At 44.1% G+C, this 11,988-nt stretch overlaps 1 protein-coding gene across 2 annotated transcripts; it reads right to left on the reverse strand.

The window, feature by feature from the left end:
- Positions 1–6,362: 6,362 nt before the first annotated feature.
- Positions 6,363–11,490, reverse strand: LOC104599820 (serine/threonine-protein kinase RHS3). 2 transcript variants are annotated; one of them, XM_010262554.3, is made up of 4 exons: positions 10,948–11,490; positions 10,558–10,619; positions 9,486–10,309; positions 6,363–7,591 (listed from the first exon to the last, which is right to left on the reverse strand). In XM_010262554.3, the coding sequence occupies exons 3-4, from the start codon at positions 10,307–10,309 to the stop codon at positions 6,673–6,675; spliced, it is 1,743 nt and encodes a 580-aa protein (XP_010260856.1). In that variant the 5' UTR covers positions 10,558–10,619; positions 10,948–11,490; the 3' UTR covers positions 6,363–6,672. The 2 variants fall into 2 exon arrangements, with proteins under 2 accessions (XP_010260856.1, XP_088747110.1); XM_088890984.1 differs by lacking the exons at positions 10,558–10,619; positions 10,948–11,490 and having other exon boundaries at positions 9,486–10,315.
- Positions 11,491–11,988: the final 498 nt, after the last annotated feature.

The following is an 11,988-nucleotide window of genomic DNA, read 5'->3' on the forward strand; positions in this document are numbered from 1 at the left end:
CCGAACTAGGAGCCTCGTGCTCAACCGGACTAAGGACCTCAGAGCTGAATGTGCATTCTGCAACAAAACCCACCAAGGCTTGGGCTTTGATAGCAGTTCGTGGCTTGTACTAGAGGTCGTACTCACTGAGTTCGATGGCCCACTGAGTTCGATGGCCCACTTCATCAATCGACCAGAGACTTCGGGCCTGAGCAACACTTGCCTCAAGGGTTTGTCGGTGAGGACAATAATGGTATGGACTTGGAAGTACGGACGGAGTTTAAGGGCCGCAATGACCAGCGCATAGGCTAGCTTTTCTATCTCTGGATATCTCGTCTCTGCTCCCTACAATACTTTACTAACATAATAGATGGGTCATTGGACCCGGTCTACTTCCTTTATTAGTACTGAACTGACCACTTCGTCATTTGCCGAGAGGTACAGTTCTAAAATATCGCCCTCTTCGGGCCGAGTCAAAACTGGGATACTTGCGAGGTATCTTCTGAGCTCGTCAAACGCGAGCTGGCATCTTGGGTTCCACTCGAACCCTTTGCTTTTCATTGCCTTGAAGAAGGGCAGGAAACGGTCTGCCGATTTGGACATGAAACGACTCAGAGCAGCTATTTTGCCATTTAACCTCTGGACCTCTTTTACTTTTTGAGGTGGTCTCATATCTAGGATGGCCTTTATTTTGTCTGGGTTGGCCTCAATGACGCGCCGGTTGACGATGTATCCTAGGAACTTACTCGAGGTGACACCGAAGACACACTTGTTTGGGTTTAGTTTCATGCTAAATTGGCACAGGATTTGAAAGACAGAATGCAAACCGTGTATTAATTCATGCGAAAACTGTGTCTTGACGACCATATCGTCTACATAACATTCTATCTTTGTGCCAATTAAGGGTTGAAACAGCTTATTCACAAGCCTCTGAAAGGTCGCCCTAGCATTTTTCAGTCCGAAGGGCATAACCTTGTAGCAGTATAGGCCGAACTCGGTTATGAAGGCAATTTTTTCCTCATCGGCCGGGTCCATCCTGATTTGGTTGTAGCCCAAATGGCATCCAGGAAGCTTAGCAACTCGTGTCCCGAAGTCGCGTCCACTAGGCGATCGATCCTGGGAGGGGGGAGCAATCTTTCGGGCAAGTTCGGTTCAGGTCGGTGTAGTCGACGCACATGCGCCACTTGCCGTTTGCCTTCTTTACCAGAACAGGGTTGGCCACCCAGCTCGGGTAATGAACTACCCTTATGAAGTCTGCTGCAAGGAGCTTCTCGACCTCCTCATCGACCGCCCTCCAGTGCTCTGGGGCTAGGTTGCGTTTCTTCTGTCTAATGGGCCTAACTACAGGGTCAGTATTCAGCTTGTGAATAAGGTCGGGGTTTATACCGGGCATCTCTGCCACGGACCAGGCAAAAACATCTAAATTTCGAAGTAAGAAACTTACCAGTTCGGTTCGTATGGGTTCCTAGAGGGAAGCACCGATCTGAAGCGTCCGAGCTGGGTCTGCGGATGAGGTCGAAACAGCGACTGTTTCTTCCGTGGGCGCGACTCCTTCTTCGCCTTGCTCTGTAGGCCGCTCCAATTCGAGGTCGCCAGCCACCTAGGTCTTTCCCTTTAGGGTGGCGACATAGCACTTGCGGGACTCGAGCTGGTCGCCCCGCGCTACCCCCACACCGAAGTCTGTAAGGAACTTCATTGCCAAATGATAAGTGGAGACCACCACTCGTAGGATATGGGTGATCGACCGACCTATTATGGCATTGTATGGGGAGGGGGTCGCGACCACTAGGAATTCGTGGTTGAGTCTGACTACGCAGGGCCATGTGCCGACTTCCACAGGTACTGTCACTTTCCCAAGGGACCTGACTTCTTCTCTGCTGAAGCCCACCAAAGGAGTGTTCGCGGGCTTCAAGTTACTTCCCTACAACTGAAGCTGGTCGAACGCGGCTTTGAAGAGAATATCTGCCGAGCTACCCGAGTCAACCAGTACGCGCCTGACCTCGAAGTCATTAATCTTTACCTTTATGACGAGGGCGTCGTCGTGGGGGTAGTGAACTCCGCGCGCATCGTCCTCGTTGAAGAATATGGGGTCTTTCGTCCTTGGCCGCTTTGGGGGATTTTGTTCTTCTCTAGCGGCCTCACGGGTTGATGCCCGAGCTACTGCCGAGGTGCATCCTATTACAATCGAGCCTCCAACGATCACATGAATCGTTCCCCGAACTGGCTTTTCCTCTGGGGGCTGCTTCTGTGACTGTTCTGCGGGCCGACTGCTGGACTCGGGGGCATTTCTGCTGTGCTCCCCCTGTCGACCCATCTTATTATTGTTATTATTATTACTATGCTGTACAAAATTTCTTAGGTACCCGCGGCGAGACCCATCGTACAAAATTTCTGCTGACCCATCGGTGCTATGATCGTGGTCTCTATGAAAGTTACAATACAAATTTTTATTCCTCTCATTCGGGTACCCTTTCAGACGAGGCGGCCACTTTACGTACGGGGCGTCCTTGATCATCATCAGGATCTTAGCCCGCTTTGCATTCAAGGGTGTGTAGTCCGCCCGATCTGCCATGGGAGCTCGGAACGGCTGACTCGGCTTCGCCCCCCAAGCTGAGTCTTTCTTTCTCCTGTCATTCTGGTTGGGGGGTTCGCCTTCCCTCTTCCTTTTTTCAAACCCGCACTCAGTCCTTTGGTTGATCTCCTCCTCCGTTCTTATGAATCTGTCCACGAGCTTGAGGAATTCGACTATGGTCGTGGGCTGGCTGACCACCATGTGCCACTTGAATTCCTTGTGCGTTACTCCCCTCTTGGCTACCGCGAGCTATACTGCGGGGTCTAGCCGCGATATCTGCAAGCACGCGTCGTTGAACCGTTTGATATAGCCTTGGATGGATTCTCCTTCCCTCTAGACTATCCCGAGGAGGCTCTCCTCGGTTCGGGGGCACCACTTGCTGGTAACGAAGTGCGCGGTGAAGACTTGCACAAACTGGGTCCAACTCCTTATCGACCCGGGGGCCAAGTTCCTATACCAGGTGCGGGCCACTCCCCTGAAGGTGGTAGTGAAGGCCACGTACATGCAGGACTCGCTGGCCCTCGCCAGGTGCATCTGGGATTGGAAGGCATCAACATGATCACTGGGGTTAAAGGACCCATCATATTTGTCTAGTGGGGGGAGTTTGAAATCTTTGGGCATGGGAACGGCGAGGAGTTCTGATGACAGGGGGGAAGGGACTGAGAGAATAGGAGCAACCTTTACCTCGTCCGAGCTTCCTTCTTCTTTACCTCGGAGCTCGGGCAGGACGTGGGTGGTAGTTCGGCGACTTCATCGGCGCCTCCGTTGCTGCTTGGAAGGTCCGGTATTGGCGCTGCTTGCCTCGGTGTTGCCGAGCTCAATGGGCCCGGACTGCTGATGGTAGTCTGCGGCCAGGGTGCCGAACTGGTTCTCTGTGAGCGGAAGCCCGAACTTAGAGCGCCGAGGTGGTGCTGACTTGGTTGGCTAGGAGGTTCCCGATCCGCTGGCGAGCTGCGAAGAGGGGGGAGTTGGTCTTTCCCTCCTGCCAGGGGATGAGGCCTGGCTTCTAGAGGGGTTCTGAGCTTGGGAAGCTTCCCCTCGGTGAAGGCGCCCGCCCTGAGGAAAGGGCTTGACTTGCCTAACTGCAGGGTGCCGAGGTGGGAGCTGTGGCTGGTTCTGAGGCAGTTAGGGGAACTACTGTTGGTACTGGTACTGAGAACTGTGGTGTAGTACTTGCTGCTGATGGAGTTGGTGTTGTTGAAACTGCTGCGTTTGGGCTTGCATAGCCCGCATGCATTGCATCAAGTCATCAAGCTGGTTTTGGCTGGGCGCCAGAGGGACAACGGTCGGTTCGGCGAAGGTTGTCTCAATAGAGGGGGGAAGGGGAACATTCACCGGCGCCACTGTTCGTGGGGCATTGAGGCTAGGGATTTCGTCTGCCAAGAGGGGGACGGTAAACTGTCTGATGCACATAGTGGCGGGCTGAGGGTGTTCCCCTACAGCATTCAGGTCGGCGTTACGCCTGTCACTGCCGGAAGAAGCCATGAATGCTGAGTTTTCTTTGGAAGGGAGTTAAAGGTTAGGGGAGGCTTTTTGAAGTCTTTCACACAGACGGCGCCAAATGATGATGCACAATCCGATCGGTCTTAGTCGCCGGTAATCTTGCCTCTGATGGAGTCGAAGATGCCTGAAACAAGGAAGAAATTGGAGACTTCCGGGGAAGAACCCGGTAGGGATACTTCGAAGCTCAAGTTAATACTCTTGAGAAGGCAAAAATAAGAGACTTTAAGACCAGAAAGCACAAATATCACATACCTCTTTCTCTGGGGAAGAAGGTCTTTTATAACCATCTGGTGCACTTACTCCCAAGTCTCTGACAAGTCAGGTATAACCGCCTCTGTGGGGGGCAGACATAACTGCCACTGTCCTCTCTGTCAGGGTTGTCTCTGCCACAACTGGGATGGCGGTAGCAGGTAGCCGTTACGGCATGATTTCCATCTGTTAGATCCAGACCAGTCAGGTGTGCTGCCTCAGAGTACGGACCTGTTAGGTATGAATTCACAGTTGCGCGACCTGGAGCCGAGGTGCCGGAGTGGTGCGCGAGGTGAAGTCTTGAGTTCGAATGGGAGTATGTCCTATTGTCCCGTGGTACTGGCATTTGGTCCGGACTGACTCGAGGTGGGTTAGTCCGGGCTTTGCCCCTCGCGGGCTTCTCTGCGAACCTCGGGATTCTTAGGGAGAGCTCGGGTTTCACCTCCCAAGGAAGTGTGGGTTCCTTTTGGGGAGCTCGGGCCTCTTCTTGGGGAACTCGAGAACTCAGAAGCTCGGGCCTCTTATTTGGGATATGGTCGTGCTGTCGCCGTGCCGAGCTGACGTTCCTGCCAGGTCACCCCGGTTTCCTCCACGTGTCGCACAGCCAAGGGGTCGGGCCAAATCTACCTCCATCACTTACCATATATCCCCCCCTTTCAATATTTAAAGGATGGTTACCCGCTAGTCCGCCACTGATATAAGTGGTAGGAGCCATGGATAGAAATGTTCTATTGCAACTCCCGTAAAGTCAGAAAATAATATGCAATTCAAATGACACTAAAATATAAGTGGGACGGATGATGATCTTTTGAACATTCTAAGGCCATGTTTGGGAGTGCTTAAGTTAAAAATAAGTACTTAAAAACAAGTGCTTATTTAAATAAACACTTATTTGCATTTGACACCCAACTTTTTCAAGTGATTATTTTTTTAAAATAATCACTTATTTTATATTGGGTGTTTGATAGTCTTTTTATCTAATAAGCACTTAAATAAGCATTTTAACTATTTTGTCCTTCATTTTCTTTTAAATTTTCAAAATATACCCTTCTTTTAAGAAAGTACTTTTATAAAATTCAACTAGGGATAATTTTATAAATCGTATTTTAAAATTCAACTAGGGATTCTTTTAGAAGAAAATTTTGAATAAGTGATTATTGTATAATCACTTAAAAAAAAAACTAAAAATTTGGGGTTAAAATATAAACACTTATTTCGGACTTATTCCCCAAATACCAATAAGTGCTTAATGGCCTAAATAAACACTTATTTTAAGCACTCCCAAACATGGCCTAAGTTAATAATCAACAATACAGTTCACAAGGAAAGACACTCTACTGGCTATAAAAGAATACCAAATTAAAAAAGAAATAATGAGCTACTAAAACAAATGTATAATATTTTAAAATATTTGAAACTTTTGTTCTTGATGTTTTACAAAAAAAATTATAATATTCATACAAAAATTGTATAATTAGAAGAGGTTCTCTATCAAATTTGATACCATGTATTTTTGTCTGGCCTCGACTTTGAAAAGCAATCTAGATATGATTAGTATCTTACTCCATCTCTCTCTCTCCCTCTTGCATTTGCACATGCCACTCATCTAGTTATGCAAAGATGTGTATGTGTGTGCATATGAGCATGTGTATGATCAACAATTTCAAATTCAAATGCCAAAATTTCCAGTGTAACATTGTTGTGGAATAAACAAGTCAGGTTCAGCTAAACTTCAACCCAAGCCCAAGGTTCATGCCACTTGTTCTGACCGGATTGTAAACGACATTCTAAGGAGCCAAGATCTAATGAATGCACAAACCATGCATAACCCCTAACTAAATTGAAAACTTGAAATCATCTAACATCACTGATCACAAGGATTTAAATTTTACAACGTTTCGGGGCATATTGGCCGATACATATCGTGTCAGTGACCCGCCATTTGAGATCTGACCTGGTTCAGGGGGTAGGCGGCCTTAAACCGACCCCTGAACCAGTTAAAAAAAAAAAAAAAACAGAAAAGCACCCAATTAGAACCGTATTTGATCACTCAAAAATCTCAAGTAAATATTTAAAGGCATGGACTAGAAATAATTATAATAATTAATCATGTACAACTTGCAGACTTGGTGCTTAACATACAAATCTTGTGGGTCATACAAAATTCAGGTTAGAATGGTAATTGGATGAATTTCCCATCCTTGGAATGGAACACTTATTTTAACCTCCTAGACAAAGAATCAAGTCTTCCTGACCATCAAAATTCACCTTTGAATTCATGCTAAAACCAACATACATATCTGACTCTGGTTCCTTGTGGATGTACAAAGATGATATCCCTCCAAAAAAAGATGTAGGCCACATTTATCCTAGAAGTATTCAAAATCAATGTAAGATGAATCATTTAAACTGCTATTATGCTCACCACCACCGGCAGTGCTGCTGATGCTTCCTCCACCACCACCGCCGCCAGCGCCAGCGCCGCCACCACCACCACCAATACCATTTCCTACCACCTTCTTGTTCGTGTGCACTTTCTCCTTACTTGCAAAGTGACTAAAGTCTACAGGTTCAGGTATGTGTGGTGGCATGCTGCTCCTCACAAGAGCCCAGTTAACTCCCTCAAAGAATGGGTGTTGCTTGATCTCTGTGGCACCCCTCTTGTAAGCAATTCGTTTCTGTGGGTCTTTCACCAAGAGGCCCCGGATAAGGTCCCTTGCCACAAGGCTCACAGATGGTACATCTGGGAACCGCAATGGCTGATCCACTACATTAAAAAGTGTAGCACGGTTGCCTGCACCTTTGAACGGCGTTATTCCATGCAACAGCTCATATAAAAAGATGCCGAAGGTCCACCAATCAACTGCACTGCCATGACCCTCACCGCGTATGATCTCTGGGGCCAGGTACTCATGGGTCCCAACAAATGACATTGAACGTGCATTTGTGGGTTCTGCCATTAGCTCTGGCAGAGCCCCACCAGCAAAGAGGTTGAACTCAGATTTAGATTTGCGACTCTTCTTAGGTAGGATGCGTGGGAAAAATGCTGATGGTTGGATACATCCATGAACTGCAAATTCATCATCAAGAATGCCTCCAGTTCCACCATGGCCTGATGATGACTTGACCAGTGTTGGGTTGACAGAGCATCGAAGTGAAAGGTCAAAGTCAGATAGCATGATATGTCCCTCATCTCTTACTAGCACATTTTCTGGCTTAAGGTCCCTGTACACGACCCCAAGCATGTGCAGATACTCAAGTGCCAGCAATACCTCTGATGCATAAAACCTGCCTCAGGAATTAAAATCCATGAATGAGGAAATAATTGGAATATACATATTCTTAGAGCTATTCTGCAATAGCAAACAAACAGTTTCTGGTACCTGTATAGTGAAGAACTGTAGAGCTGCACATGTTGCACATAGAAGGCCGCAATGTTGCATCCCATGTTATGGTGGAAATGGGGTTCGCTTGGGTCCTGCAGCGGACAAAACCATCCGTAGCGTCAACTAGTGTCGGGATGCAACATCTGGTCCCACTTTATGCAACATTCTAGAGCTCTATGAAGGTTCCCAGTACCGGAACTGAAAACATTTTATGGTACCAGAATTTGTAGATTTTCTAAGTTTAGTTTTACAGCAAGAAAATTTTCCTAATTAAATTCAGCAGATTAAGTGCTTTCAAATAAAATCACTTTCAATTAAGTAATAGAGAAACGTTACTAGTAATTTAGAAGGCTCTTGGCCAAGGAATCTTGCACTGGTTATAGTCAACACCCATTTCTACCATTATCTGAAACCCTGAACTGGAAGTCCTAAAAATTTATGCTTATTCATATATAAGTGCTATCTAAATTCTTTTCCAGAAACAAGGATAGATGATGGCCAGGCTATGACACCTGTTAACAGGTTTCAGGGTATGCAAGGCCTCTGTAGTCTTGTGGTGGACCAGAAGGCCATAAGGCACCCACATCCACACATTTATTATTTATCTGCAAGGATGACCAAAACATGAGAGCTTTAACTACTTTATACTGAATCAACTAACATAATAGACATGGTTATTAAAACAAGACAGCAAAGTACCACAGAGCAGATAGTCAAGTAACACCAGGAATATTAATGGTTACAGGTCCTAACCAATCTGGGTTTAAAGCACACTAACTATTCCTACATGAGATGATTATACCAAACAATCATGGTGCTAAAGAGATGTCGACAGAGAAGACCAATGCATGTTTTCTAAAGTTAACTCAGTGGGATGGAATACGTGAAGTTTATAGTGTATGAACAAAATCAATCATGAACTACAAAAAGATTCTTTTTAGAAGCAGTGTTTGTTCATTACTGTGGCATACATAGTTTACCACTTTAGATCTTATTCAGTATTTAGTATGATTATTGATACAATATTCCTTGAAATAGTTATCCCCTTTTCCAGAGCTTACTTAACATAGACCTGAAAAGTCATAAAAAATAAAATAATACACAGTCCCATCATTATGGAACCCTGAAAATGGTTTGTGAAGATTTTAGTAAATCTTTTAACAAAATAAGTGACCTCAACATTTTAGTTTGTTGGTAATTTTAGACAATGCTGGCAGTTCTTATAACTTCAACAAATATGAAAGGACTAAGAAGTGACCCAGTAAAAACAGAATGGTGATCATTCTTGTAATTTTCCACAAATATGAAATCTGTAAAATCCCCAGGCTTATTCATTGCACACCTACCAAAACACTATTTCCTTTGAATACAAACATAGCTCTCATAATTTTGGGAAGGGAACATCAATAGATGATTCTACAAATTAAACATTAGGCTGGTAATTAAAACATAAATAGTCTAAGTCAATTAAAAGCACATGCTCAAAACATGAAAAGGGGGCCAAGTAAAGAAGAGGAAAAAAAAGGGCAGCCCAGTGCACGAGGCTCCCGCCAATGCGAGGTCTGAGGAGGGACTGTAAATACTGCAAACATCATTAGACATAAGAGGCCAATACCAATATTTCAAAACTTCTTAACATAGTAGGCAAATAGACATGTATATTCAAACCGATGATCATGAATCAAATTCAAGCACCCAACCCAAACCTTAGCATGCATATACACCTCAAGTTAAAATATGATAACATAAAGTCAAATACAGAATCCAAATAATTGGTCAAAAGAAAAGAAACTGACCGTGCAGCATGCTCACTGAAGTACTTGTTGGGCTGCTTTTGGCGAAGAGAATGAAGATTACCCCCACTGCAAAATTCCATGACTAAGCAATAGAACTTATCTGTCTCGAAATGCGAGTAGAGAGTGGGCAAGAATGGATGATCAAGAAGAGCAAGAATCTCCCTTTCTGTCTGTGCTCGGAGTACCTTGTTTCTACTAGCCAGTGATGCCTTGTCCATAACTTTCATGGCAAAGTATGCATTAGTTCCCTTAAGTTCAACAAGATAGACGCTCCCAATGTCCCCATAACCAAGGCGCTTGAGGAGCCGAAAATGGTTGATACCAATAGGAGAATCTCTGGCAGCCACCAGTTGAATGGCTTCCCACCTACCATCGCCGCCAGTGTGGGGTTTGAGAGGTGCACTGGAGCTGTCTATGCTGTTGCTTCGAGTACTAACTATACTATTACAGCTCCCTTGACCAAGGCTGGTAATGGAATTAGATCTCTTTCCATCGCTTGCCTTTCCAATTGTTGTTGTTGGCAGCGCTAATGATGATGTTACCAATCCGGCTGTGGCTGTTGCTGTTGTTGTTTCTGAATTTATAACCTTTGGGCATGGCAATCGGCATGGATTACTGGTTTGGCTACTATTAGTTTTGGAAATAGGATCCCTTTTCTTGTGTTCATATGAGGGGTTACTAGTTGAATTAATATTGTTTGTGGCAACAGATTCGCTATCTTCACATTCATAGGGTGGGCCATTAATTGCATTAACGGAATCTTTTGTAATTTGATTCAATTTTTTGAGTTCACATGGCGCCTTTTCTGGGGGAATGTTTCTCATCTGCATTAAAATGTTCAAAACCGTTCTTCAATCAAGATGGGCATTGAATAATCACAATGTTCAACTGGAATAAAATCTGGGGACAAAAGAAAAGAAAAAAAAAAACATAATGATGTAACATAATCGATTAAGATAACACCTTGGTTGGGGAATGTGGGACTGTTTTTGGTGATAGTATTACTGGTCTCCGAAAATTTTCACAATCAACTCAAATAACCAATTAATTAGCATCAAGTACATGTTCATACCTCAGACGAGTTGTGCCCCTTCAAAGGCTCCGATTGTGTCAAAGAGAAAACACAGAGCGACCCTTCATCAAAAATTTCAAGTAAGATTCACATGGGAACGACGAGAATACAGATTTTAAAGTTCAACAAAGATTTTCAGACGCATATAGATGGCATGTCTATTTAATCTGACTTAAAAAGATCAATAATGCAGTCTTGGAGGATAACCAACTTCATGGAATTTAATTCCATGTTATATTTACATTTGCATTTATACTACTAACAAGGTTGTACTTTAGTTTAGAACAGGGTAACAGAGTCATCAACCAAAAGGAACGACTGAAATTCTATGCAACACAAATTGAGATAAGCAAAACAAAAAATGCAAAGCCAATGAGTTTCAGAACGAACCAATAATCCAAAGTGTGAAGCAATGGATATGCTCTCCTCTCAAAGCTTAATCTCCCTTGCATTCGTCAATGAGACATCAATGTTGCTTGCTCTGCTTCCACGTGTAACCGGAGAAACTGAAACTTAAAACTCAACCAGGGAAATCTGCAGACGGGGAAGATTAGAAGAAAAATCGAAGATGTGTTTTGACAAGAGGGTTGTTTTCCGACGAACCCATAGGCAGATTCTTGTGGATTTTCGGTTTGGAAGACCTTAGAGACTTTGAGTGGTCCGGAGAGAAAGCCGTGGAGACACAGAAGAACAAGAAAGAAAATAAGAAAATCCATAAATAAAAATAAAATGCAATTTATTAGGAAAATTGGATATGAAAGAGAGAGAAGGAAGAAGAGGAGCTGACGGAAGAGAGACGCGGGAAAAAGTCTCCAGCTCTCCAAAACGAGAGACGCACTGGACGCCGCTTAATCCTGTGAAGGAGTGGTTTAAGAACGGAGAGACCATCGGACCCAACACTTTCATCTCATATTCTCATGTCGAGGTGTTTCCAATTCCATACTCAACTCCATTTTCTTCAATTTACGCTTCATCCGTTGCCGTGCACGTGTCCGTTTAGTGCCTAGCCTTGTTTGTTCATATAAGAAAGGCTTTCTTATATATATATATATATATATATATATATATATATATATATATATATATATATATATATAATATAAGAAGGGCTTTCAACAACCGAAAAACATTAGCTGTTGTGGGACAACAGCCTATATTGTTGAGAGAATTTTTGGGAATGTAGAGAATGGGTAAATTAATAATTACATCTTAATTTATTTTTACTAAAAATCAAAGCATGGGCACGAATTTGTGAACTGCCTAGAACATGTTCAGCCCAGAAATTGTTTCAACAGCCTATGCTGTTGGGCCCTAACAGCCAAAGTTAACCCTTTCAACAACAGCCCCACTCTTTAGACATGTGGCATTGTAAAATTTCAATAGATATAATCTTAAAACAGGTTAAACTCTCATTCTTAAAAAAGTCTATCC

This window comes from Nelumbo nucifera, chromosome 7 (genome assembly GCF_055504915.1).
Source record: "Nelumbo nucifera cultivar China Antique chromosome 7, China Antique-T2T, whole genome shotgun sequence".
Classification (NCBI taxonomy): domain Eukaryota; kingdom Viridiplantae; phylum Streptophyta; class Magnoliopsida; order Proteales; family Nelumbonaceae; genus Nelumbo; species Nelumbo nucifera.

Coding starts and splice junctions, on each gene's coding strand:
- LOC104599820 (XM_088890984.1), bottom strand. CDS start 10,315: ATGCAGATGAGAAACATTCCCCCAGAAAAGGCGCCATGTGAACTCAAA. Junction 7,592..9,485: donor TTCAGTGAGCATGCTGCACG/GTCAGTTTCTTT, acceptor TTCCTGAGGCAG/GTTTTATGCATCAGAGGTAT.